The sequence below is a fragment of the Canis lupus genome, chromosome 6, assembly GCF_048164855.1.
Source record: "Canis lupus baileyi chromosome 6, mCanLup2.hap1, whole genome shotgun sequence".
Taxonomy (NCBI): Eukaryota; Metazoa; Chordata; class Mammalia; order Carnivora; family Canidae; genus Canis; species Canis lupus.
Genome location: NC_132843.1, coordinates 38,955,341 through 38,982,082, shown reverse-complemented (window position 1 = coordinate 38,982,082; position 26,742 = coordinate 38,955,341). Strand labels below are relative to the sequence as shown.

Sequence of the window (26,742 nt, the reverse complement as noted above, 5' to 3'; positions counted from 1 at the left end):
ATGCCTCTAATTGGCTATTCCTGCCCCCGTGCGCGTTCTCGCATTGCCATTGGCTGATTCGGCAAAGTGGGACGGCTGAAGGAGGGACGCTGAGGTAGAGGGTCAGGGGTTAGTGAGGCCGGAAGTGAGTGCAATAAAGTTTCTTCAGGGAGGCCAGGCCGGGGAGAAAGTTGGAACGGCGACCTAAGGAGGCAGTGGCGTGATCCGGAACCAAATCGAGCCGCGGTGCGGTGCGGAGACTCCATGAGGCCCTGGTGAGTTAGGTCTTCTCCCTCTCCTAAGGTGACCCATTCCTCCACCCCGGAACCCCTCTCCCGGGACCCTACTTCCGGTCTTCATGTGCAAGTCCCGCCCCCTGAGACCCCCCTCCCCGGAAGTCCCACCCCCATCTTCAGGGGGCTCCCCGAACCCCGACTTGTTTTCTGTGTATTGTCCACGACCCCACCCTGCTGCCCAGCTTTCCTGGAAGTCCCACCCCCGAACATGCTTCCAAGTCCGACTGTGAGAAACCTGACGGTAGTTCTCTGAGTTCCGATTCTTCGCCTTCTGGCGACGGGTCCCCCAGGAGGCCAGAGCCCCGCCCCTCCGAGGCCCGGCCGAGTGCCGGCAGCCCCGCCCCAGAGGCTACGCCTTCCGAGAGGCCCCGCCCCCCGCCTGATGGCGTCGGGCGGTGCTGTAGCCTCGCCTCTTACAGTGCCCGGTACCCGTGATGTGGGGCCCATTCCCCCTGGGCAGCGTCCAGAGTGGGGCGGGCTCCGCCCCTCGGAGCGCTGTGGTAGTCCCGAAGCCCCTTGCTGACACAGCTTCTCTTCTCCTTGGGCTTGGGGCTCAGCTCTGCGGAGCCAGTGCTTCTGCTCCAGCAGGTGGGGCGAGCCGGGCGAGGTCAGGGGCCGCCCTCCGCCTCCCTTGCCCCTCCCCCTGCCCCGCGGAGAGGGGCCTGGACTTGGGGTTTGGCGCCAAAGGGGCCGAGAGACTTGCTCCTGGGTTCCCAGCCCAGGACAGACTCCGCCCCAGAGACAGCTGTAGGGCTAGCACCCGCACCTCGGGAGCTGGTAGGGCCGTGAGGTTGGCGTGCAACCTGCGGGTGCACCAGGAGCTAGAGTGTCCTGCTGCCTGGAAACGGTGGCCTGGCGTGGGTGGAGGGGACAGTGGCCTTTTTGCTGTTTGAGTTTTTTTGTTTGTTTAGTTTTTTGGAAGGGACTCCCCAGCCCCCGCCGCTTCTTGGGCTCTTCCCCTCCCCCCCAAGCAGAGCTCTTGTCTGGGCATTCCTCCTGGTCCCGCTTGCCCAGCCTTCCCTTCTGGAAACATTCCTGAGGCTTTCGCCATTTCCTGCTACTTGCCTCCTCCTCCCCGCTGGGCTGAGAAGCCTGGAGCAGCTCCTCCCCACACACCCAGCCACACTGACTCCCTGTAGGCCATCTCCTTTCCTATGCAAATTTAAAGAGCCCGACTTCCTCCTTCTTTCCTTCCTAAGGCCCACACCTGTGGGCGGGTCCTCGCTTCTGGATTGTGCAGACGCCGGCAGGGGAGGACGTCCTGGCCTGTGTGCAGGGGCTGCAGAGGCCAGGGTAGAAGCCTTTCCTCCATCCCTTTAGGCCAGAGAGCTAAAGGCCAGGGGAGAGAGTTGAGCACAGTATCTAACACGATTTGAGTGTTAGTATTATTAGCTACTAGTTTGCATCTTTGTATCTTCTGCAGTTTAAGAATAGGTAATTCCAAGGTGAGCATAGAGGTTGTATTCATCTCTAGTGCTTTTTTGGTGACTTTGCCTCTTCCTTCAAGGTCCCCTCTAGTGGAGCTGGAAGCTGTGCAGAAGGGATGGGCCCCAGCCCGTCCCTGGCACCCCGGCTCAGATTTGTCTTCCTCTCCCTCTGTGCTTTCATGGCCTGTCCTTTCCTCTCCCCACTTCTCTTGGAGAACTGTTGTACTCTCCCACCTCCTCCAGTGAGACTCTACCCCTGGTGTTGGGTGCACTGTGCTCCCTGGGCACACCTAACCTTCTCCACTTAAGAGAAGGAGTATGAACATGCCTGGCAGGACCAGGAAGCCAACCCTTGTGTCAGTGCCCTGTCACCTATGTGACCCAGGAAGCCGACCCCTGTGTCAGTACCCTGTCACCGAATTGCCCGTGACAGCCTGCTTTGCTAACTAGACCTGTGGGATGGGGTACAGAAGAGTGCTTGGCTGTGGGCTGCTGCCCCTGGCATGGTAGGTGCCAGCCATGGAGGGCAGGACTCCATCAGCCCGTCCCAGGCTCCAGTTCCTGCCTGAAGGTTCCCTGGTGCACCACCCAGGTTGGACTTTGTTCCCGTTACTTCTCCAGCTTCGTGCTTCCTCTTGGGCCTTCCCTGCGTCCACTGGGACCACTTGGATGCTTTCCTCTTCCCTTCACCACCTGTTCCCAGCTGTGGTAGCAGAGGGCGCTAATGGCCCAGGCTCCCCAGAGCCACCACCCCACGGTGTGATAGGGCTGGAGGAGGGGGGGCATTCCAGCAGGACAGGAACGGAAGTGCTGAGCTCAGGGGTCCCCTCCTTTCCACTCCCAGCTCCCTCTGTTTCCTGTCCCGGTCCCCCTACCCTCCCGCAGCTTCCTGCTCCCTGTGGCCTGCCCATGTCCTGTGTGGATGGATCCAGACCTCTTCTTATTTCCCTCCTTTCCTTCTCTTTCCCACATCCTTCCTTCCCACTCCTCTTTACTCCTCCCCAGATTACTGGTGGTTTGTCTCGGGGCAGGGTGGGGGCACCGAGAGCTTTATCCCTGCCAGAGTTCTAGGCTGGGGCTGCTGTGGGGGCTTAGCCCCTTGGAGCCTGTGAGTCAGCACTGTCCTCGGGATTGGTCTCTGGCCTTCCCTCCCCGCCCCTGGGGAGGAGCCAGGCTGCTTCTGGTCCAGCCTGTTCTCTTCTCCGCCTGGGAAGAGGCTCCACGCTGGGCGGGGGATGGGGCCTGAAACTATCTGGGTCTGAGCCTGGGGCCGCTGGTGCCACTTGTCACTCTCCCTCCCCAGGATCCTTGAGATCCCTGGGCCATAGAATCCGAGCAGACTAAAGGCCTGGGGATGCCCCTTGCCTGGCCCCCTTGCCCTGACTGGCAGGGGGGCCAGGCTGGGCAGCAGCCTCCCTCTCACTGCAGCCATGGATCTCCTGCCCCCCAAGCCCAAGTACAATCCACTTCGGAATGAGTCTCTGTCATCGCTGGAGGAAGGGGCTTCAGGGTCCACCCCACCGGAGGAACTACCTTCCCCATCGGCCTCCTCCCTGGGGCCCATCCTGCCACCTCTGCCTGGGGATGAGAGTCCCACTACCCTGTGCTCCTTCTTCCCCCGGATGAGCAACCTGAAGCTGGCTAACCCAGCTGGGGAGCCAGGAAGGGCCTCTAAGGATGGGGAGGGGACTGGAGGGGCCGCCGTGCTGGACTCAGCCCCCCTGCCCCTCCTCCAGGACATGAACAAGCTGAGTGGAGGAGGCGGGCGCAGGACGCGGGTGGAAGGGGGCCAGCTGGGGGGCGAGGAGTGGACCCGCCACGGGAGCTTCGTCAATAAGCCCACGCGGGGCTGGCTACATCCCAACGACAAAGTCATGGGACCTGGGGTTTCCTACTTGGTTCGGGTGAGTGAATGTCTCCCATTCGGTCCTCCCTGCTCCCTCCCAGACTCCTTCCTCTGCTCACTCCAGCTTTGCCGAGCTGGGAGCCTCTCGTTTTCTGCTCTTGCCGGTACCTCCCTTGGTTTCAGGATCGCTTCTCACACCTCTCTCTTCCCCTTTCTTATTCTGCGGCCCCTCCCATCCAGCTCTGCCTGGGCCCCTTACTTCTGGTGACTCCCCCACCCTGCCATGCTTAGCACAAAGCCCAGCACGTTGCCACCCTTAGTAAGTGTGGGAATGAGCGGTCCTGATTGTATCCTCCAGCCTCCTCCCTCTGGGGATGTCACCTTCCCCACCCCCCACCCCAGTGCCCATCACTGCCCTCGAGATCCTCTTCCCAGATGTCCAGGCCCTCCTGGCTTGCTCGATCCTCCGCCCCTCATTTCCTGTGGTCTGGCACATTGTGGGTGTAGCCGCAGGCTGTGGGCAAAACTTGGTCTTCACTCTTCAGAGTCAGCCTTTTGGCTAAGATCAAGTGTAGGAAGCACTCAGGGGAAAGGCCTGGGACTCTTTTTGTGGAGGGGGTGCTGACTCGTTACCTTCCTTTCCTCCTTTCAGTACATGGGTTGTGTGGAGGTCCTGCAGTCAATGCGTGCCTTGGACTTCAACACCCGCACCCAAGTCACCAGGTTAGTGGGGAGGGGGCAGACTGGGGATTCCTGAATTAATGAGGGGAGAGGGGGTACATAGGGGAGTGGGCTCCTGGATCAGTGAGTATAGGAGGGAGTGGGTCTTGGTCACTTGCTAGTGATGGCTTACCTTCAGGGATAAAGGATTGAGAGAAAGTTAGGGGAATCAGTCTAAGTCTGAATGAAAAGCAGCACCTCTCTGGTCTGGGACCTTCTTATTTATCCAGTCCTGTGTATGGTGGGAGAGGTGGCAGAGGCAGCTGGCAGCTGGAGCCTGAGTATAAAATGGGGTGGATGGAAGATTGCTGCTGCCTTTGGGATGGAATGGGACATTTGGTCGCTGGAAGTAGGTGGGGCCAGACTCACAGAGGCCCTAACCCAATCAGCCAGGAAGTGGCCTCTCCGTGTCATCAAATATTAAAGGCCTTTAATTCAATCCACCATGACAAAGAGCCTGGAGTGCCCCTGAAGTCTGGCCTGGTCTTCCCCTCCCCCTGCCCTGTGGCAGCCCCAGCTGAGTGGGAGGCAGGCTGTGGGTCTGAGGACCCCTTTCTCTCCAGGGAGGCCATCAGTCTGGTGTGTGAGGCTGTGCCCGGTGCCAAGGGGGCTACAAGAAGGAGAAAGGTACCTGGGGCTGATGGGGCTGGGGGCACTGCTGGGAAATGTGGAGGAGCAGGGGGAAGATAAGTCTGGGACCTGTGGGGGGAAGGCCAAAAGGCGGAGGGAGGGGGATTCGTGGTGTGGGGAGCCCCCAACTTCTGAGACTCTGGGCCCTTCCCTAGCCCTGTAGCCGCCCACTCAGTGCCATCCTGGGGAGGAGTAATCTGAAATTTGCGGGAATGCCAATCACTCTCACCGTCTCCACCAGCAGCCTCAACCTTATGGCCGCAGACTGCAAACAGGTTGGTGGGGTTGGGCAAGGGGGCCAGAAACACTGCTGGGAGAGCGGAGCGGGGACCTGGCCACAAGGCCAGGAGCTAAGACAGGAAGGAAGGAGGAGCATAGGAGGACCTGGGCTAAGAAGCCAAAAGGGTGGGACTGACACTCCAGGGCTCCAGGCCCGGGCTGGGGGTGCCCAGGAAGGCCCCAAGGCTGCCTGACCTGTGTTATTCCCTTCCTTCTCTGTACCCTGCCCTAACCCTCAGATCATCGCCAACCACCACATGCAGTCTATCTCCTTTGCGTCCGGTGGGGACCCGGTGAGTTGGGGAACAGGGTGGAGGTGGGGGAGGAGTAGGGGCCATGCTGTCTGGAAAGAGGGTGTGCTGGGGTCCAAGTGGTGTCTGGAAAGGACCAGGATGTGTAGGGGTCAGGAATGAGGTGGGCTGGAAACTGGAGCTAAGTGGCTTCTTCTGACCCTGCCCACCCCAGGACACAGCTGAGTACGTCGCCTATGTTGCCAAAGACCCGGTGAATCAGAGAGGTGAGGCGTGGTGGGGAGCGCTGGGTGGGGCCGGCTGTCCGTGAGGCAGGTGAGCAGGACCTGGGTAGCTAAGTAGGGCTTCGGCTGGGAAGATGAGGCCCCTGACCGCGCCTCCTCCCAGCAGTCCACCAGAACTCACTGACTGCCTTTACTGTGCCCCCAGCCTGTCATATCCTGGAATGTCCCGAAGGGCTTGCTCAGGATGTCATCAGCACCATCGGCCAGGCCTTCGAGTTGCGCTTCAAACAATACCTCAGGAACCCGCCCAAGCTGGTCACCCCTCATGACAGGTGAGCGGGTGCGCAGGGTATGGGCAGCTCCTAGGCACTAGCTGGAACTGAGAAAGCAGGTCTGCTCCACTGCCCACGCTTGAGCTCAGAGAGGGTCAGGGGGAAATAACCTGTGTGCCTGTTTCCCACTTCCTGCTATTCTTACGTTTCCTGTGGCCGTCAGGAAAGTCTGGCCAGGTCCTGCCTGCTTCTGCAGGCCCGCTCTTCCTCTCGTGTGCCAGGCCACCGTGCTGCTGCTCTGCCCTTCTGTCCTCAGCCACCTCACTGCTGGCCTGTCTCTCTTTCTTGACCATTTCTCCGTCCTTATTTTTTCACTTTCTTGCCCATAGAGCCATCAGGAATTTGGGTGAGGGAGGGTGTCTTTTTTCCTGAGATCTCGACCTTTCTTTCCCACCTTAGATCAGTAGCTACTGAGTATTTAGAGGAGGTTAAAATATTCTGGAGTGCATCCCTTCTTTCTACTGTGTGCTTCCCCTTCCTCTTGGGAGATAGCATAATAACTGAGAACATGAACTTTAAATCTGATGTTACCATTCAGGTCTGCCACCGTTTAATTGTGAAACAATAAGCAAACGTCTCCACCTCTGCTCCTCATCTCACCTGTATCACTGGAGAAGGGGGTATAGATACCTTGCAGGGCTGCCAGGGGGATAGAATGCCTGTGTGTAGGAAACGCCCAGACTCAGGCCCACCCTGCAGGAAGTACCCAGTCCATGGCCACTGTCTGTGCCCCCTTGTTCCCTCCTGTCCCTCTCAGGATGGCTGGTTTTGACGGCTCAGCTTGGGATGAGGAGGAGGAAGAGCCACCTGACCACCAGTACTATAATGACTTCCCGGGGAAGGAGCCCCCTCTTGGGGGAGTGGTGGACATGAGGCTTCGGGAAGCAGCCCCCCTGGGGGCTGTTCGGCCCACCCCACACGTTGTCCAGACCCCCAGCCACCTGGGAGCAACGCTGGTAAGTTATTTGGATGGAGGTGGGCTGGGCCTGGGATGGGAGTGGCCAATTTGGGCTTCTGGTCTCATTTCATTTTTGTTTCTGCAGCCTGTGGGGCAGCCTGTTGGGGGAGACCCAGAAATTCGCAAACAGATGCCACCTCCACCACCCTGCCCAGGTGTGAAGGGAGCTGGGAAGGGCAGAGTCAGGGGTGTGGAGGCAGGGCTGGGGTCACGGTGATGCCTCTGTTTCCTTATCAGGTAAAGAGCTCTTTGATGATCCATCCTACGTCAATGTCCAGAACCTAGACAGGGCCCGGCAAGCAGGGGGTGGGGCTGGGCCCCCCAATCCTGCCATCAATGGCAGCGTGCCCCGAGACCTCTTTGATATGAGTGAGTGCTTCTCTCTCCACTCTGCATCTCTGTCTTCCTACTCCCTGGGTTCCTCCCCTTGTGTCCTGCTCTTTCCTTCCCGGCCTCCCCTCCCTGAAAGTTTGGGTCTGGGTGTGTGTTGTGCCAGTTGCCTCTCAGGCCTCTCTCTGAACCCCCAGAGCCCTTCGAAGATGCGCTTCGGGTGCCTCCACCTCCCCAGGCGGTGGCCATGGCTGAGCAGCTCCGAGGGGAGCCCTGGTTCCATGGGAAGCTGAGCCGGCGGGAGGCCGAGGCCCTGCTGCAGCTCAATGGGGACTTCCTGGTGCGGGAGAGCACGACCACACCCGGCCAGTACGTGCTCACTGGCTTGCAGAGTGGGCAGCCCAAGCACCTGCTGCTGGTGGACCCGGAGGGTGTGGTGAGTGTATCAGGAGTTGGGGGGGGAGGGCGTGGCAGAAAGGAGGGTGCAGCATGCTCCATGCAGCTATGCGTCTTTCCTCCCTGCTTACTGCTTTTCCTGCTTGGCAGGTAGATGCAGGCATTCTTCCCTTCTCAGACTCCTGAACCTGAGCTCTGTTCCTTTCAGTCCTCAAATGCCCAGCCCTGAAGTGCATTTGAGCTGGGTGTTCATTTTGCCTGAGCCCCTCTTTTGATAAAGGAGGAAACCATCCTGGAGAGGTGGCAATGCCCTTCACCTGAATTGACCCCCTCCCTTCCCACTCCTCAGGTTCGAACAAAGGATCACCGCTTTGAGAGTGTCAGCCACCTCATCAGCTACCACGTGGACAATCACTTGCCTATCATCTCTGCGGGCAGTGAACTCTGTCTCCAACAGCCTGTGGAGCGGAAGCTGTGATCCATCTCAGTGCTTTCTCCCCGAAGGGGTCCTTCCACCACTTCCACTCTATTCCTTGAGTCTCAGGACCTCATTTGAGGGTGTTCTGTGGGCTTGGCCTTGTTGTGTTGGAGCTGGGGATAGTGTGGACATGGTTCAGCATCCAGCTGAATGAGAAGTTTTGTCAGAAGCCTGGGGTAGAATTTTGTTTCTCCCCAAACCTTACCAAAGTATTAATGTACAGAGTGGCCCCCTTCCCTGGGCCCTTCCTGTGCCAATCTGATACCCCCTTCCCCAAGAAGGTGGGTGCTTGAGGCCTAGGCAGTGTGCCTCCTTGAAGTGAGAAAGGCCTAATGGGGCAATCACCTTCCCAGGGAAGGGGACTGAATCACACCTTTGGTCTATTCCTGGGCTCAGGGTATCCCAGACCCCTCTCAACAACTCTCCCTCCCAGTGGTTAAACTTTGTGCCTTTGACCATCTTCTAGGTCTGAAGACATTTTATGCAAAGAATTCTTGAGCCCCTGAAGTGGAGGGTGGGAGTGCTGACACTTTCTTGGCTTCTGGAACCCTGTCCTCTCATTGCTCAGCAACCGCTCTGCTTTAAGTTGGGAGACCAGAGGCAGGAATGGCAGCTGTCCCCTCTCCGGGGGATAGGCAACCCTTAGAGATTGCCTCAGAGTCCCTCCTTCCTGGCCAGCGGGGAGATGGACCCCTCCCTTGCTCAGTGCCTCCTGGCCAGAGGGGCCCCTCACCCAAGGGGTCTGTATATACATTTCGTATGTCGACCCATCACCCCCCCTCACCCCTCCCATATTGCCTGCATGTTATGCTCTACAGCCAAAGCATAGTCCTTGGTCCTGCAGCCTCTACCCCTGCCTCCTCCTGCTGGGGTGGGTGTGGGGGGCGGGCAACTGGACTCTGGCTTCCTGAACTGGTAACTGTGCCAGGTGAATTTGTGGAGGCAGGAATAGGGGCATTGAGACTAAAGCAGTAGACAATCCCCAAATACCATCGTACATTTGGGACTGCATTTATTTTTATTTTATATGCATATATTTTAGGGCTGTAGATTTCCTTATCTGTTTTCCATGGCTTACCTTGAGCACAAAATGATTATCGACGACAACGTGTACACAACGCCTCTGTGACTTTTCAAAGCCCCCTTCCAGTGATTGGTATTTTACTCCTCCCAGCCTTTGAGGCAGGGGGAGCCCCCCTCAGCATTATCTCTAAAGGCAGAGACCTGGGGCACGGCGGGCGGGGAGGCCCCCGGGGCGCACCAGGCCTCACCCCTGAAGTGACAGCCCCCTGGGCAGCACGCCCTGCCCCCGCACTTAATGTCTCAGCCCTGGGTTTTTCACTTCCTCCGATGCGTCCATGGCGCTCACTTATACCAAAGGGAAATTCTCTTCATTAAAGTCCCTATTTCTTGTACCTGCGGCCTCGTGTCCCTGTTGCTGCCCTCCGGGGAGTTGGTGGGGGGGCCCTTACCGCATGGACGTGTCCCCGCCCCGCCGGGTGGTCCGGCCCAGGCCCCGCCCCCTTGCCCGCGGTGGTAGCGGCGGCGCCGACTTCCGGTTCCGGCTGCTGCTGGTGCTGCCGCTGCTGGTGCTGCCGTTGCTGCTGTTGCTGCTGCGGCCGCGGGCGGGCGGCTGACGCTCCGCTGGTCCCTAGCCTCGCCGCCCGGCCTGGCCGCTCCTCGCGGGCGCCCCGACTCCCCTCCCCGCGATGGTGCCGCCCGAGGGCGCGTCCGTCCTCCGCCGCCGCTGACTCCGGCCCCTCCGCCCCATGGCCGCCTCGGCGCCGCCCCCACCGGACAAGCTGGAGGGAGGTGGCGGCCCCGCACCGCCCCCTGCGCCGCCGGGCACCGGGAGGAAGCAGGGCAAGGCCGGTGAGAGCGCCGAGGGCCTGGGCCGGCCGGGCTGGCGAGGGGCCGGGGGTGGGCGGGGAGGATGGGGGGCAGGGGCTCGAAGGGACGCTAGGGCTGGAGGAGTAGGGGTCGTGGGTCACCGATGGAGGACCCCGGGTCTGGGAGACACTCGGACTGCAGGAGCCCCTGGGGGAGCGGAGGGGTAGGAAGAGGCGGCCGACGTGCGGTCGTGCGGTGCGGCTGTAGGGAACCTTTGTTCGTACTCGTTAAGTAGATGAGCCAGCGCGTGTCCAAGTTAGCGGGGCTCCTCCGGGCGCGTCCATAGGGAAACGTGTGTGTACCCCTTGTGCTGCGCTTCCAGGTTTGCAGATGAAGAGCCCAGAAAAGAAGCGGAGGAAGTCCAACACTCAGGTGAGTGGTGCCTGGTGCTGGGGGCACTGCTGGCTCCCGCTCCGGGACATTTGTGTCTTGTCTCCGGCGCACGGACCAGAGAAGGCTACTCTGCTTCTGGCCCCTTCCCTCCACTTTCTAACGAAGGGGGGGGGGGGCGCGTGGTGAGGCCGTGGGACCACAGACCCCATCCATCAAGGGTAGAGTTTTTCTTGTCCTAGTTCCTCTTGGTGACGACACCTAGCACTTCCCGAGTTTTGTCTAGAGACTTCTCCAGCACTTGGTGTGAACCGTGATTTAACAGGTTTGGGAGATGGGCATTGTCCGTTTTTACAGGCGAGGAATCTGAGGCCTTAGTGCAGTACCTGCTTAGGGGTCTTGAGGGTATTGGCTGTTAGCTGGGGTTCCAGCAGAGTTCTGCCTGCTTTGTCCACCCTCTGTTTCTCTGTGACAGTCCAAGGTCTGTCTTGATTTAGATCTGAGCTGGCTGCTACCAGCGTCCGGAACACGTGTCTCCTCTGCTTTTCTGGTTTATAGCTGTGTGTTTCCTTTTGTGACCCTCCTTCCCTCATCTGTTCTCCACTAGGGCCCTGCATACTCACACCTGACGGAGTTTGCACCACCCCCGACTCCCATGGTGGATCACCTGGTTGCATCCAACCCTTTTGAGGATGACTTCGGAGCCCCTAAAGTTGGGGGCGCAGCCCCTCCATTCCTTGGTAGTCCCGTCCCCTTTGGAGGCTTCCGTGTACAGGGGGGCATGGCAGGCCAGGTACCCCCAGGCTACGGCACTGGGGGTGGAGGGGGTCCCCAGCCTCTTCGTCGACAGCCACCCCCTTTCCCTCCCAACCCTATGGGCCCTGCTTTCAACATGCCGCCCCAGGGCCCTGGGTACCCACCCCCAGGCAACATGAACTTTCCTAGCCAACCCTTCAACCAGCCTCTGGGTCAGAACTTCAGCCCTCCCGGTGGACAGATGATGCCAGGCCCAGTGGGGGGATTTGGCCCCATGATCTCACCCACCATGGGACAACCTTCCAGAGGGGAGCTGGGCCCCCATTCTCTCCCCCAGCGCTTTGCCCAGCCAGGAGCACCTTTTGGCCCTTCTCTCCAGAGACCTGGTCAGGGGCTCCCCAGCCTGCCCCCCAACACAAGTCCCTTCCCTGGTCCGGACCCTGGCTTTCCTGGTCCTGGTGGTGAGGATGGGGGAAAGCCCTTGAATCCGCCTGCTCCCACTGCTTTTCCCCAGGAGCCTCACTCAGGCTCCCCAGCTGCTGCTGTTAATGGGAATCAGCCCAGTTTCCCCCCAAACAGCAGTGGGCGGGGTGGAGGGACTCCGGATACCAACAGCCTGGCACCCCCCAGCAAGGTGGGTGGGGGCTCAGGCCCTCAGCCTCCCCCAGGCCTGGTGTACCCATGTGGCGCCTGTCGCAGTGAGGTGAATGATGACCAGGATGCCATCCTGTGTGAGGCCTCCTGCCAGAAGTGGTTCCACCGAGAATGCACAGGCATGACTGAGAGCGCATACGGGCTGCTGACCACCGAGGCCTCTGCTGTCTGGGCTTGCGATCTCTGCCTCAAGACCAAGGAAATCCAGTCTGTGTACATCCGGGAGGGTGTGGGGCAGCTGGTGGCTGCTAACGATGGGTGATGCTGGCCAGGGCGATGGTTTCCAAGTCTGGCTCTTGGCCCTTGTTTCCACTGGCTTCCCGTCCCTGTTGGGCAGAAACATGGTGGCTCCTGGGGGCAGAGAAGGAACCGAGGTGGGCAGGCAGAAGAGCCTGGATTGCTCACTTTTCTGGAAACTTACACATACATGTTGAGATCAACAGAGATCCAGGAAATCAACCCTGCCCAGCATTGTAGTGGCTCCAATCTTCAAAGGCTGAGGGATGAGGCTGCCAGAGAAGAGAGGCTGGGGGGAGATGTGGAGGGCAGGGGTCTCTGTGCAGATGATGGACGCCCTAGCACCTGTGCCTAACACTCCCATCTAGCCCCGCAGCTGCAGCCTTAGTTTTTGGAGTGAAGTGTTAAAGGTTTCTGGCCAGAGGAGTGGGGGTCCCATCCCTGAAGTAGCCTCATCATGGGCTTTAGTAGGAGACAGCTTTAGGGAATAAATGGGGAGTTTCCCTATTTCTCACCCTCCTGTGGCTTCCTCCCAAGACCTACCCAATTCCTCCCCCCTTGAGAACCAAATAGCTTGAAGAAGCAGGAGAGCTCTTGGCTGGGGCAGTTTCTTGGTGATTTGGGGCTTCAAGAGTGTGCATAAGAGATGCTGTCTGGACGCGTGTCCCTCATACCAAAGCCATTGGCCCTTTCTCAGCCCCTCAGGCTTTTCTCCTAATGACCACATTTTTTTGCCAAAAATTGGGACACTTGGCCTGACAAACCAGAATATTTGAAGTTCAGACTGTCCTGGAACATGGACTCTGGCTTACCAACCTTTCTGCCTCCCCTGGTTGTTGCACAGTAGTGTCCACTCTGGTCTAGAGCTTTTGGCACCTGTATTCTGCATCCCTGGCTCGATTGAAGGAAAGCCTGGAAAGGCACAGAGCTCTTATACCTCATCTGATAGAAGGATCCCTGCTCCAGCCTATGGGTGAGGGAGGCAGCGGGACGGTCATTGCTGTGGTTCTGAAATGCAGTCCAGAGTCTGGATGTATTTTGCTTCTCTTTCCTTACCTTTCTGTATATCTTCTTGGGCCAGGTGATCTAGGAGCTCTTATTCCCCTCAGCCCGAGGCCTGAACTGGGCTTCGTGTGTTAGTATTTTATTTTATAGGCTCTGCATGCCAGAGATGGGCCAGGGGCTGGTAGGAAACTTGAACTGCAGCTGGCTCTCTTGCTTCTCATGCACACATTCCTCAGTGGGGTGGAAGGCAGGCAGCCACGTGGCCCAGAGAGTTGCTAGTGGTCGGTCCCCTGCCCCCTTCTCTTGGACCCTAGCATGTGAAGAGAAGACTTACACAGGCATACCGCAGACTCTTCTGCCTGCCCAGCTGGAGCCAGCAAGCCAGCAAGTTTTGAGGCTGTGGGAAAGAAGTGAGGGGGATCTGGGCTTCTCTCCCCACCCAGTTTTGTGTTGTGTCCTGGTTCTGTTGCCCCTCTTCTATCTGTTGCTATTTTTGTGATGTCTTCCTCCCCACCGCCATCTCCGCCTTTTTGTAAGTGGCTCCTGGGAGAGGGAGTGCGTCAATCCTTCTCTTCCTCTCACTCCACTATTTGGAAGAAAGTGGGGGTGGCAGAGATGTGGGGGTGGGGGTCTTTTGTACGGTTGGATTAATAAAATGACTTGAAAACCCAGACAAGGACTCCCGGCTGTTTGTGCGCACGAAGGTCACCTGTGGGAAGGATGCGCGAGTGGTGAGGCTCCGTACGTGCCCGGGGGTTCTGGAAGCCCCGAGCGGTCCCGGGAAAGCCGGGGGGCACCCCTCCTCCCGCGTCCCTGAGAAAGCCTTTCCTTTCTGGCACATTCCCGGGCCGGGCCGGCGGCCAGGGCCTTAGGGACAATGCAGCTGGTGCTTGCTGCTGGGATTGGCGCCCCCCTCCCCCCGTTGTTCGGCTGGCGGTCAGGTGTAGGGGTTCGGAGGTAGGGGCCGGGGAGCACCGCCCGAGAGCTATTTTAGCAGCTCAGCGCTCGCCCAGTCCCCTCCCCCGCGCAGCTGCGTCAGTCCCGTCTGTCTGTCCGAGGGCCGACCTTGCCCCTTGGTCCTGCTGTCTCGGGAGGTGACCCCGTGCCTTCCGTGTCGGGTCTTCCCCCCAGGAAAGTAGGGGCAGTGTCTGCCGGCGCAGCACAGGGGCCGGCAGGTAGGCGAGCTCGGGTCCCACCCTGCGAGGCCCTGGCGCCCCCGGCTCTCGACTCGTCTCTTATTGGCCAAAAGTTTCCGCCCCCCCCTCAGGAAGTCGGCTTTCCATTGGCCAGTCCCGGTCACGTGAGCCCCTCCCTCCCCGCTCCCTCCCTCTGGGGGCTGGAAACCCCGGGAGGCAGCAACAGGTCTGGCGAAGACCCGGGGCGCGACCAGGTGAGGCCCTGCGGGGCGGCGAGGGGGGCTCCGGGACCCCGGTGGGCCGGGGGGTGGGCTGCCGGGCGTGCATTCCGCCGGGGACCCGGGGCGCGTCCCGGGACGGGAGCCGGCGCTCTGGCCCTGGGCGGGCGCTGCTGCAGAGGTTTGGGGGCCCCCCTACGGGGCGGAGGGTGGCTGGTCGGAGGGCACGGTGCCCCCTACGGCTGCCTAGTGGGAGCAGCAGAAGGGCCCGGCAGGCCCGAAAGCGTGTTTCTGTTGGCTCCTGCCTAGATGTGCGTGGGGAGGGGTGAAGGCGGCGAGGCCGGCGGGGAGAGGTGAGAACCGGCGAGAGGGCAGAGGTTGGGCTGAGGAGGAACTTCCTAATAAGGCGAAGAGACGCTGGCTGGGGGGCCGGGGCTGTCTTTTGAGAAATGGGACCAACCCATCGGGAGGGTCGGGGACCCTGAGGGCTGGGGTTACAGACGGCCTCCTGTTTGGGTCTCAGAAGTGTGGGTCCTGCTGACCCAGATACCGTGGCTAGTTTCCATGGAGACGGTGGGTCTGACATCACCCTGGTTGCCATGGTGCCTGGTTCTGGAGGACCAGAGTAGGCTGTACAAGGCCAGAGATAAACAGGGACTTCAGCCTGAGCTGCTGCCACTTCCTTCCTGCCACCACCTGTTAACAGCCAGGCAACCACTGGGGATGGGGAGAGGGTGGCCAGAGGGCTCTGGGGAGGTCCTGTTGGGTGTGCTATGGGGAGGCCCTGCAGTCATTCTCCCATCTCCTTGTGGAATGGCTGCTGGTGTCCGGGAGGCAGGTGCATTGGGGAAGACACCGTGAGGGCTCTGTCCCAGCTGTGGATCTGGAAAGGCCAAGGTTATTAGGGCCCTGTGCAGGACTTGCACCAGGTCAAACAGAACCGAGGCCGCGGAGGGGGTCCCCAAGAACTGCCTCTTCCCAAGCCTCACTTCCCTTCCTGGGGTTTGCTCACAGAGTCCTTTCCACTTGCTACCCTTTTGGCACCATAGGAAACAGTCCCTTATCATCTGAAGGACCACAGTCCAAGGCTGAGGGGGTCAGCTCATCTGTTCCTCCTGCCTTGTGCCAGGTCCCAGCTGAGGGGACAGTCCTGGCCTTGACTGACAGGACAGGTCTCCCTCTTCCTACCCTGCTTTGTGCCAGGCTCTGGAAGCTAGAGTGACTTCCCACTGCTGTCCTGCCAAGTCAGAGATCCTGCCAGGTCAGAGTGGATTAGCAAGGGGCAGGACCACAGCTCTGTTGTCTGTGGTTTTGCAAACTTTAAAGTTTATAACTGATAGCTGCCATTAAAGCCTTTCCCACTGGGCTTCAAGTTCCCTGAGATGAAACTCTGCAGATCATAAAGAAAGGAAACAGATTTTAGACCGGAGAGTCTGCATGACAAGGAGATTTACTGAGGGTACAGCGAATGGATCTAAGCTCTGCCAGCTGTTCTCAGGCCTGGCTGCACATGAGGACTGCTTGGGAGGTTTTAAAAAAGACCCAGGCCTGAGTCTGACCCTGAAACCAGTCAAATCAGAATCTTAGGTGATTCCAGTGTGCAGCCAGTGTTGAGAATCCTGAACCAGGGCTGACAGTGTGTGGACACTCTAGTCTGAAGCAGGCCACCGGGTCCTATCTTCTGAGCCCTGGCATAGGAGGTGGTGACTTTGGGAGAGTCTGGGTGATTCTCGCTCTTCTCATCAGCTGTTCATGCTTGGCACAGTCAAGTTAGCCAGCCTATATGGCCTTTGTGTTCTCTGACTCTAACCTGAGGGGGCTGGCCTGCATGGCCCCCAGAACCTGCCCAGCCCTGAGCTTTGACCTTTCAAGGTCAGTCCAGAGTCCCCAGGCTCCGCTGGTCCCCAGAGAGGTAAACTTCTCTGTGACTGTTGGCGGGTTTTGATTTGCTGAGAAGAGGTGGGGTGTTAGGGTTCGAGGGGTTGGTTCTGGAAGCTGCAGCCCAGCCTTGGGGACCCAAACAAGGCTGCTCTCTGCATCCTGCCTTTGCTGAAGGAAACTGGGTCTTGAAGAGCATGTTTCTCTGCAGGTGGCAGTGACGCAGCTTCTGGGACCTCTGCAACTATGGCTTCCTACCCAGGTTCTGACAATAGCTGGGTGTTTGCCAGCTCCGAGGTAGGAAGAGCAGGCCTGGGAGCCCCGTGGAAGAGAGGTTCCTGCAGGCCTGGGCTGCCTTCAGGGTGTGTCCCCTTCCTTGGTTCTGATGGTCACCTGAATCACCTCATGCTGGCTGCAGGGGAGCCCCAGGGGCTGGAGGAGGGAGATTAGGCCCCAGGAGTCAGGTGGTAGGACTTGGACCATGCCCTGAAAGAAGGGTACCCTTGGGGTCTGCTTTGAGAAGTAGGGACCAGCATGATCAGAAGACCCAAGGCAATGATAGGAAAGCCATTTTGGGGGAAACTGAGGCAGCCCATGGGATGAGGTGGTGATGTAGGTTAGAAAGTGTTGGAGTATCCCAATGGGGCCTCTAAAAAAAAAAAAAAAAGAATGTGTTGGAGTGAAGCTGGGGGCAGAACCTGGGGACCCCTGAAGACCCAGGCACGCAGACCTCTTCCTGAGGGAGAATCACAGGAGGGCTTTGGGTCACAGGGACTCAGTACAGTGATTGCCTTGGGCGGAGGGTGAGCTACCCTCTGTGTGGCCTGAAGAGGGGAGTATTTGGAAGGTCCTGCAGTGCAATTGGTGGTGGGCAGGGCAGGAAGCCAGTGGACTCCTGTGTCCCTACAGCCAGGGAGAAGGGAGAAGGGGTCTGGAGAATGTTTGGAAGGCACCCAAGCCCTGGTGACCTGGTGTGTGAGAACTGCAGGAGGGGAGGAGGGGGGGAAGAGTGGGGAGGAGTGCGAGTGGGGATGCTGGCCTCGGGGAGGGTGCTGGGGCAGGACACAGGGACTAGGGTACATGGGCAATGGAGGACGGACAGCGTGCTCCAGAACCCTGGACTGTTTTTGGCTGCCTTTGCTGACCTCTGGGCGTTGGACCTTCCTCCTCCCCTGTGAGAGGGGTCATGATTCCTGGCTTATAGGGGTGGCCAGGAGAAAACGGTGGTTTGAAAATTGCAAAGGAATGTACTCAGGCAGAGAACGATTCTTAGAGGGGTGGTGGGAACCCTGGGCAGGGGAGCGGGTGGTGGGCCTGCTGAGCAGGAGTGTCCAAGGATGAAGAGCCCAGTGTTGGTGGGGGAGGGGCCAGGGTGAGCTGTCTGCAGGGAGAGGGGGTGTGGGGGACAGTGGAAAGGCTGGAGAAGCCTGGAAGATGCAAGTGAAGTGAGCTGTCCACAGTATAGACAGCTACACGGAAGCCCACGGGCCACAACAGTGGCCTTGAGGCCCTGGGGGTCTTTGACCTCCACCTTCCCACTCATCAGCAGGTTTCATTGATGGGGAAATGGGACACCCAGGCTTCAACCAGCTTCTTTGGTGGGGGCGAGGGTGGGGGCACCAGGTTGGTATGTGATCTTTGGTCCAGTGGCATGTTTTCACTGAATAGAAGCAGCCTCTGGAAGGTTCCTTACAGCAGTAGTGAGACTAAGAACAGCCAGACACTGAGTCAGCCAACACCCCCCACCCAGCTTGCATGGGCTCACTCCTGGGTGTAGGAGATTTTTGTGAACTGGGGGTGGGGGTTCTGAGCAGACCGCCTCCCTGTGATCTTGGCTCCATCCTGTTGTGCTTCCCCTGGAGCAGCCTTCTGCTTGCACCCCTTCCTCCAGAGCCTGCCCGTGGAGACCCTGGGCCCAGAGTCCACGACGGGCCTGGAGTCCATGATGGACCCAGAATCGGACAGAGCGTCCCAGGCCCTTGGGAGCCCCTCCAGGGCAGCTGCGGAGGAGTTAGCTGGGGCTGAGGATGGAGGAGGTAGCGGGCCCTCCTGGAGGTGGGGGGTGGCCACCTTCCTCTGTGCTGCGGGGTGCCCCAGTGTCCTGGGGGACCAGGGTTTTGCTGCCTCTTATCTCTGGGGCTAGTCCGGGTCTAAAGTCTTCTTGCCTCCACCTGCCCTGGCTTTTTCCTGCCCCTTACAACCTGGTAGGGCCTGCCAGAGTCAGACGGCTGTGTGGGAAGTTCATTTGGGGGGCAGTGGTGTTTTTCCTGGATCTTTTCTTCCGCCACAGAGACCCTCTTGCAGAGCGAAGGCTCCCAGTCTGGTCCCATTCTGCCAGAGAAGACTGAGGCCGAGGTGGGTGGGGCGGGGTGGCAGGGAGTGGGGAGGTACTGGGGAGTGGGTGGGGCCGGGGGGGGGCAGCAGGGAGGGCCTGGGCCTGGTCATGGCTGTGTCTGCTCAGGCTGTCCTGGAAGACGATGGCTGCACCAGGGAGCCCTCTGGCCTGGGAGACACGCTGGTGCAGGGTGACGCAGAGGAGGCCCCTGTGGTGGCAGGCCTGGGACCAGACACAGAGGACCTGGAGGGTCAGAGCCCCCCACAGAGCCAGCCTTCATCTCCTGATGCATGTGAGAACCACCCCTGTGCCCCTCTTCATTCTCCTCCTGGAAGGAGTGGGGGTCCGAGCGCTTGGTGCCCAGCATGGCTCTGGTCCAGGCCCTAGGACTTAGCAGCTTGGTGGTCCCCTTACACTGTGTATGAATCCTCACCACTACCCCTCAAGACACTGAGGCTCAGAGAGGTTAAGTGACGTGACCAAGGTCAAGTAGTGGGTAGGTGGCAGGGCCTGGGGCTGCTGGGATCTTTCTCCTCTGCCTTGGGGCTTCTTCTTTTCTTGCCTCTAGATTCAGGGGTCAGCTCTGGGCTCCGGAGATGAGGAAGGGCAGGCAGTGCATGGCCTCTATGGGAGGCAGTCCTGTCTGAGCCAAAATGCCGGTCAGACCAAGAGAGTGGGTAGAGCAGGTGCCCCCTTGGAGGGGGCAGTTCCATCAGGGGACAGGTTGAGGGAAGGGTCACGTTGGAGGTGATACTGAGAGATAGTGGGTTCTTGGTCAGTAGGGTCAGAGGATGAGGACATTCCAGGTCAAGACTATCACATCAGCAAAGGGATGGGGGCCACCTGTCCTGTGCTAAGGAGGTTGTGCCCCAGGCTTGTGGCAGCAAAGTATAGGAAACCATTTCTGTTGAAGGGGAACCAAGTACAGGGAAAGGCTGAGGCCTGAGGCCATTTAGGGGACCACTGCAGTGCTCATACAAAGCTGCTGAAGGCCCCAGGTGGGCATATCCGAGGCATGTGCTGTGGAATCGTCTGGGTGTGAGGCGAACAGGGAGGGTGTACGTAGCCACATGGTGGCTGGGGTGCCTTTCTCTGAGTTGGGGGATGAATACCAGAAGAGAATGGAGGACAGAGCATTGGGAGTTTGGTGCCCAGGTGATACCAGGTAGGAGTGGCTGGTGTACAGTCTGTTGTTCAGGTCAGGAACTAAAGACGGGGAGCTCGTCTGCTATGGAGGGAAGTCTGTGCTGTGGGTGATGGTGTGTGGAGATGGCCAGCCCCTGAGCCCCCAAGCCCAGAGGGGCTGAGAGGCAATGGCCCGTTGGGACAGGAACTGCCAGAGGAGCTTGAGGTGAGGCACGTGTGGAGGAAGGATGGTGCTCGTAGGGTAGAGCTACTCCTTGAGCTCACAGGTTGGAAGGCTGGGCAGGGCAGTCACAGATGCCCAGGCGGACGTGGGCAGCATCTCTGCTTGTGTCCTGCTTCTGGTCATCTCACTGCCTCGTCCCTCTCCCTTCCCCCAGCTTGGCCCATGGAGGAGGCCGGCTGCTCCAGCAGTGAGGATGACACCGATGTGGATGTGGAGGGTCTGCGGAGACGGCGGGGCCTAGAGCCTAGTGCTCCCCAGCCTGTGAGGCCCCTGGGTCTCGATGGCCTGGCCAGAGGCGAGGGTGCAGGCGGGGAGCTGAGCATCTCTGTCAACATGTGCCTCCTTGGGGCCCTGGTTCTGCTGGGCCTGGGGATCCTCCTCTTCTCCAGTGAGTGGTGCCTCCCCTACAGGGGCCTGGGCCTCCCACCCCTCCCGACCCCTGCCCCATTGTCGGTGAGCCTCACCACATTCCTCTGTCTCCATCCTCAGGTGGGCTCTCAGAGTCGGACAGTGGTGAGTGGGGAGGGGCCCTGGCTGGTCCCTGTCCAGCCCTGAGGGAGGCTGCTGGGAGCGGTTCTCTGGGGCGGCAGTGGGGATGATGCTGGGGCTGTCCACCCATTACTCAGTTACTGGCCTTTTTGGCTGCTCGTGGTGGCCTCTCAGCCATGGGGTCCAGGGCTGGCGCAGGAGGGCGACTGGCTGTGTGTGGAGGTCAGGGAATGGATGGGAGAGTGGTTTTTGTGCGCTGGGGCCAGTTTCAGGACCTGGCTTTCCCACAGGGCCCGCAGAGGAATTGCAGGTCCTCCCGGATTCCCAGCTGGACACCGAGGTGCGGGTTGCTGTGGGGGACAGGCAGGTACGTTTGGGTGTGCCCAGAGCTGTGTGGGGCCTGGTGGGGAGGCTCACTGCTTGCCTGGGCTGTGGCGCAGTGGGTGACTGGCTCCTTTGCCCCAGGATGAGCTGAGGCAGCATCTGCAGGCTGCTGCACCCTCTGCTGGCGTCCCCAGTCTGCAGAACATGGCCCTCTTGTTGGACAGGCTGGCCAAGGAGAACCAGGATATCCGGTTGCTACAGGCCCAACTGCAGGTAGGCACACGTGGGAGGGTGGTGGCTAGGTTGGCCCTCCTTCAGCCAGGCATCTATCCCCTGTCCTCCCCCAAAAGAGGTTGTCTTTGCTAATCCCGCAGCTCAGCCCTCTCCCGTCCTCTGGTGTTGGGTCATCTTCCTAAGGCCCAGGCCCAGAACCATGTGCCTGTTGCATGAGGCATGCCACCTCTGATGGATGGTTCTGGTTTGCCTGAACATGGGCATGGGAGCATGGGACAAACAGGCCAAGGCCCAACAGACAAGCAGTGCGGCGATCTGCAAATGATATCTGCTCTGGGCCTGGGAGGTCGAGAGGGCAGTGAGAGCCACGTTGGGCTAATCTTAGGACACAGAATTCAAAGTCTGTGAGGGAATTTGGGGATCCCAGGTCTGGTGCAGGTTGTGGATGGCAAAGAGAATGAGAACTACTTTCTCTGAATGGTGCAAGTCCTGCCTGCTATCCTGGAGTGGACATCCCTGACTGGGCACCCTCCACCCCAGGCCCAGAAGGAAGAGCTGCAGAGCCTGATGCAGCAGCCCAGGGCCCTAGAAGAGGAGAATGCCCGCCTCCGGGGGGCTCTGCAGGACGGCGAGGCCTCCCAGCGTGCCCTTGAGTCAGAGCTGCAGCGGCTTCGGGCCCGGCTTCAGGGGCTGGAGGCTGACTGCACCCGGGGCCCAGATGGCATGTGTCTCGATGGGGATAGAGGCTCCCGGGGCAGTGGGCTCACTGGGGAGCCGAGCCCTGGCCTCCTGGAGCAGAAGGAGCGGCTGGAGGCCGAGGCCCAGGCCTTACGGCAGGAGCTGGAGAAGCAGCGCCGGCTGCTGGGGTCGGTGCAGCAGGACCTGGAGCGGAGCTTGAGGGGTGTGGGCCGGGGGGACGCCGCTCGTGCCAGCCTGACTGAGCTGGGCCACAGGCTGGTCCAGAAGCTACAGGGCATGGAGAAATGGAGTCAACACCCTTGGGTCAGTGCCAACACCTCAGAGGCCAGGCCCCAGGAGTCCCGCTTCCAGAGTGCCAGGGAGTGGAGTGGGAAGGAGAAGTGGCAGGATGGGCAGGGGGGCTGGAGTGCTGATCACTGGAAGCAGAAGAAGGAGGGGTCTGGCTGGGAGAGAAAGAAGAGCTGGCGGGGTGAGGAGGACAGGGAGCTGGCAGGGAGGTGGAAGGAGGGCAGGCTGAGGCTGGCGGGCTGGGGCGGCAAGAAGGACGGCAGGCAGCAGGGCCCCAAGGAGCCCCCTAGGAAAAGTGGGGGCCCTCACTCCTCTGTGGGGAGGCAGAAGCACCCTCAGTGGAAGGAAGGGGCTGATGACGGGCATGACCTTCCGCCACTGTGGGCAGAGCTGTCGCGGCACAAGTACCGGGCACCCCAGGGCTGCTCGGGTGTGCGCGAGTGTGCCCGGCAGGAGGGTCTGGCCTTTGGTGTGGAGCTGGCCCCTGTGCAGCGACAGGAGCTGGCCTCTTTGCTAAGGACTTACCTGGCACGGCTGCCCTGGGCTGGGCAGCTGACAAAGGACTTGCCCCTCTCGCCTGCTTACTTTGGCGAGGATGGCATCTTCCGCCATGACCGTCTCCGCTTCCGGGACTTCGTGGATGCCTTGGAGGACAGCCTGGAAGAGGTGGCTGTGAGACAGACTGGTGATGACGATGAGGTGGATGATTTTGAGGGCTTCATCTTCAGCCACTTCTTTGGAGACAAATCACTGAAGAAGAGGTGGGCAGTTGTGTTCCCGGGGAGAACGTGCGAGGGAGGTTTGTAGGGCCATGGGCCCTGGCTCAGGGTCTTTAGTTTGAGCCAGTGTTAATCAACAGCTGGTTGCCCTTGGAGCAGTGTCCATCTCTATCTTCCTGGAGGTCGGAGAGCTGCCTGTGCTCACCCTGTAGTAGTTCTGGGCAGTTCCCTTTTGGGCTGGGGGGATTTTTCCCCGAATTGTTCTGCCCTGCGAATACCTGCAGTGCCTGGGGTGAGGAAGGTCATTCCATTGCCCTATTGCCCTGACAGGGGATGTCATCCTGGGATAGTGGGTCTGGCCCTTCCATGTGATTGCTGGTGGCTGCCGTGGAGGAACAGGCTCCCCTGCCCTCCAGGAGCCCCTTCTCACTGTGTGGCATTGTCCTCTGAAAACTGTTTCCTTCCCCGCCTCCCCGTGTCTCTCCACAGGTCAGGAAAGAAGGACAGACAGTTGCAGAGCCCAGGGAGGGGCTGAGGCCTGGTGTCCCCTCACCCCGGGAACCACTGAATGGTCCTCTCCTCTGGCTCCTATGAGAGCAGAATCTCTCAGTGATGCACTGATGCCGCTTTTGCTAGAGAAAGGCCTTAGCTGGATCTGCCTTGCTGGTTACTGCATGCAGGCTCTGATCCTGTCCTTGCGGGTGGGAATTGTGATTCTTCAGCCTCACAGCTTCCATCCTCCTGTGTGTGTGCCCCACAGTGCCCCCCTGGTTTCATGCACTGACCCATGCCCCCTGGAATGAGCCTAGACCTGCTGGCTGGATGCCCAGGACCAGTGCTTTCCCAGGGGTTTTCTTAGATTTGGACACAGCCACCCCCCAGGGGTGAAGTCCCCCTTTTACCCCTGCTTCTCCCAGGGCCCCCCTCCCTGTGTGAATGGTAGGCTCCCACCCCTGTAAGAAGCTGTTGGAGTTTTGGTGTGGGGCTTGGACTCTCTCACCGGGGGGGGGGGGGCTGTATCTAAGCATGGTACCCCCACACCCTCTTTGTCCTCCACATCCCTCTCCCAGCCACCCTTGGGCCCTTGGGGCTGGAACTCCCCACTTGCTGGCGGCCACCTTGGGGCCCCTGGGAGAAGTAGAAAACGAACACGGGTTTTGGAGTGGGAGCCTCAGGCTCGCGGCAGGCCGAGTGATGTTGGGCAGGTTAATCCCTGGGAACTTTAGATTTCTGATCCTCAAAATGGGGGATTGGACGGCTGGGAAGAGCTGAAATAAAGCACAGTGAGCACAGTGTCTACTCTGTATTTGGCACTGCCTGGAGGGTGCAGAGGAGGGAGGGGAGGATCTCCACCAGGCTTCTGGACAGGCCCGCGGAGGCCACTAGGCGGCGCCCCGGCTCCACGTTTCCTGCAGATCTCGCCTCCCCGCTCGGTGTGCACTGACTGGGCCCCTGCCCCGCCCACCTGCGCGCTGCCAGGACCTGGACCCCGCTGGCCCCTCCTCCGAAAGTCCTTCCTGGATTGCCTTGGACGTCCCCCGCCAGTGTAGGGGTGGAATGACGCGTGGTGTGACATCAGGAAGGGGGGGTGCACCAGCAGGCTCCAGGAGGGGGCTGTGGTGGGTGGCAGGTACTTGGGGGTGCCGCTGGCTGCTAAAGGGCTTTAAGCCCACGAGCTCATCTGAGTGGGCTGGGGAGGGCTGGGGGGCAGGGGGGGATGGGACTGGAGGCCGTGAGGCTGGGTACCCAACCAGCAGCACACCAGTCCACCGTGGGAAGGTCTGTTGGGTATGAGGAGGCATTAAACAGCCTTCGTCCATGGGGAGATCCCTGGATGGCTCAGTGGTTTAGCCCCTGCCTTCGGCCCAGGGCGTGGTCCTGGAGACCCGGGATCTAGTCCCACATTGGGCTCCCTGCATGGAGCCTGCCTCTCTCTGCTGGTGTCTCTGCCTCTCTCTCTTTCTGTGTCTCTCATGAATAAATAGATAAAATCTTTAAAAGAAAAAAAAAAAAAAGAGTCTGCGTCCAGTGGAGCTGCTTTCTGCAGCAGGAAGGACCACAGTTAGGCCTGAGGAGGAATTTCCTCTGGGTAGAGGGTCAGTGATGGGGGCTGGGGGTCTTCTGGGGGAGAGCCAGGGTGGCAGGGACACTGGCCATGGATTACCCTGTGTCTGGGCTGACCTGGCTAGGTGATGCTCATGCCCCCATCACAGGTCAGGAGGCCCCTGTCTCTGTCACCCCCAGCAGCAGTGGTGACAAGCGAGTCCCTGGCTCCAGCTTACAGGACGCTATCTTGGTCGGGGCCAGCATGTGAAGATGAGCCCTGGTCAGGGCTATGGGGCAGCACTCCCCCAGCCCACAGCTGGTCTGTCCTGATGGTGGGGGTGGGGGGCCCTGGGAGCAGATGCACTGGACTCTGCCGCCCAGCTCTGCTTGGCCTCCTAGGGTCTGGCCTGGACCCTTCCAGTTTAAGTACTTAGCTTTTCTGCCTTTTCTCTGAGAACTCCCTAGCTGAGGGCTCAGCTCCAGGGGTGTCCCTCTGAGGAGTCACTCAAGTCAGGAGTGTATCCCTCTACTCGCAATGGGAAAAGTCTGCTTCCTTTGACATGTCCCCACTTGCATCTGTGCCTCAGTCTGCCGTCCCTCCCTGGCATCCCTGCTCCTCACCTAGCCTCCCTCCTTCCCTGGCTCCCCACTGCCCTGACCCCAGTGCCCTCAGCTTAGCTGTCCCTCGCCCATGCCCCCCCCAGAGGCCCTTACACCCCTTACACCCCCGAGACGCCCCCCAGTCTCTCCTAGGCCCAGTCTTTCCCCACTCATCCTAGGGGATGGGGCACATGCTGAGAGTGCAGTGGGGGTGAATTTCTCCCATTAGCTCCTTAAGGTCAGAGGCGTGTGTTCCTCTTGAGAACCTCTCCCAGCCCCCTCTGCTGGGCCCCAAGCTGGACTGGCTGTCCGGTGCCTTGGGAGCCTCCCATGGCTACCCTGATGCCCGGATGGCTGCCCATCTGGGCTTGTGCTGGACCACAGGCGCTCCTGGTCCCTTCACATGGCACATGCTCACTACGGGTCAAGGAGGGACCCTGCAGAGTGTGGGCTGGGCTCTGTGGCTCTAGGTTCAGACAATAACAGGCTGTTACTTCTCAGCCCCCTTGTTGCCAATGCCACCCTTCACAGAGTGGCCTTCCCTGAAGGTGTCTCTGTAAGCTTTGGCTTCCAGAAGACGCCCAGCCCAGGTCTCTCCTCACAAGGCTTGGCCTGAGCAAGCTCTAGGCCAGAAGACCCAGTCTCTGGTGCCCCGCACTGCCCACCTGTGGGCCCCAAATAAGGCACCCCTCCTCACTTCTGGGCCCAGCGTGGCCATCAGGAGTCCCCACAGGTTGTTGCGAGGATGAAATCAGTCTCTTCAAATAGTAGAGCATGGTCACAGAGAATAGTTGTCGTTACCTAACCTCTAAGCAGGGAGCTAGGCCCTGTGAGCTCTGGGTGTGTTTCCCAAACCTCACGGTAGGGGGCTGGCCGAGGAAGGACGCCATTGTGCATTTAACTCTGCTGGGTGCGTGCAGACCCCCGCTCCTTGCAGAGCCTGCTCCTTGCCCTGAGGCTAACTGGGTTAGTCTAACAAGGCACAATTTTACCTGTACTCTCTTAATGGTGCTCTCTTAATGGGAGGAGTCCGCCTGGCAGTTGAGAGGAACTTTGAAGGGTAATAGGATTTGTGACAGGGGAGGGGGCTTCAGACTTGGCGGAGGGGAGGCCCGAGGCAGGGAAAACAGCCTTGTGGCCAGATGGTTAAGGTGACATTCTCGATTCTCCCACGGGCCCACTTGCAAAGCTAGGGAGGAGCTATGCTGTGCCGAAGGGGTAGATTGCCACCGAAGGCATTTCAGCGGGGACACCTGTGTGAGGGGAAGTGCACACGGGTGCTCTGCACCTGGCAGCTAGGGTGGAAGAGACTGGATGTGAAGTTGGGGTAGTTAGGAGGTATCAGCCAATACCTCCCAGGAGAGAGGTCACATGGGCCTCACTTGGAGC

At 59.8% G+C, this 26,742-nt stretch overlaps 3 protein-coding genes across 6 annotated transcripts; all 3 read left to right on the top strand.

Annotated features, from left to right (window-relative positions):
- The first annotated feature begins 70 nt into the window (after nucleotides 1–70).
- Nucleotides 71–9,561, top strand: SHC1 (SHC adaptor protein 1). 3 transcript variants are annotated; one of them, XM_072829768.1, is made up of 13 exons: nucleotides 71–254; nucleotides 3,439–3,606; nucleotides 4,201–4,271; nucleotides 4,832–4,895; nucleotides 5,054–5,173; nucleotides 5,417–5,470; nucleotides 5,643–5,694; nucleotides 5,858–5,984; nucleotides 6,742–6,940; nucleotides 7,028–7,097; nucleotides 7,180–7,311; nucleotides 7,470–7,708; nucleotides 8,018–9,561. In XM_072829768.1, the coding sequence occupies exons 2-13, from the start codon at nucleotides 3,442–3,444 to the stop codon at nucleotides 8,144–8,146; spliced, it is 1,422 nt and encodes a 473-aa protein (XP_072685869.1). In that variant the 5' UTR covers nucleotides 71–254; nucleotides 3,439–3,441; the 3' UTR covers nucleotides 8,147–9,561. The 3 variants fall into 3 exon arrangements, with proteins under 3 accessions (XP_072685869.1, XP_072685868.1, XP_072685867.1); XM_072829766.1 differs by lacking the exon at nucleotides 71–254 and having other exon boundaries at nucleotides 1,263–3,606; XM_072829767.1 differs by lacking the exons at nucleotides 71–254; nucleotides 7,180–7,311 and having other exon boundaries at nucleotides 1,253–3,606.
- Nucleotides 9,562–9,719: 158 nt separating this feature from the next.
- PYGO2 (pygopus family PHD finger 2) lies at nucleotides 9,720–13,694 on the top strand. The gene is made up of 3 exons (XM_072829773.1): nucleotides 9,720–10,018; nucleotides 10,359–10,408; nucleotides 10,974–13,694. The coding sequence occupies exons 1-3, from the start codon at nucleotides 9,916–9,918 to the stop codon at nucleotides 12,036–12,038; spliced, it is 1,218 nt and encodes a 405-aa protein (XP_072685874.1). The 5' UTR covers nucleotides 9,720–9,915; the 3' UTR covers nucleotides 12,039–13,694.
- A 577-nt stretch (nucleotides 13,695–14,271) lies between these two features.
- PBXIP1 (PBX homeobox interacting protein 1) lies at nucleotides 14,272–24,002 on the top strand. 2 transcript variants are annotated; one of them, XM_072829760.1, is made up of 11 exons: nucleotides 14,272–14,408; nucleotides 16,462–16,547; nucleotides 18,142–18,286; nucleotides 18,541–18,605; nucleotides 18,712–18,877; nucleotides 20,109–20,342; nucleotides 20,444–20,467; nucleotides 20,734–20,810; nucleotides 20,909–21,040; nucleotides 21,542–22,749; nucleotides 23,197–24,002. In XM_072829760.1, exons 2-11 carry the CDS (start codon nucleotides 16,497–16,499, stop codon nucleotides 23,240–23,242), a joined length of 2,148 nt encoding a protein of 715 aa, XP_072685861.1. In that variant the 5' UTR covers nucleotides 14,272–14,408; nucleotides 16,462–16,496; the 3' UTR covers nucleotides 23,243–24,002. The 2 variants fall into 2 exon arrangements, with proteins under 2 accessions (XP_072685861.1, XP_072685862.1); XM_072829761.1 differs by lacking the exon at nucleotides 14,272–14,408 and adding an exon at nucleotides 15,048–15,082.
- Nucleotides 24,003–26,742: the final 2,740 nt, after the last annotated feature.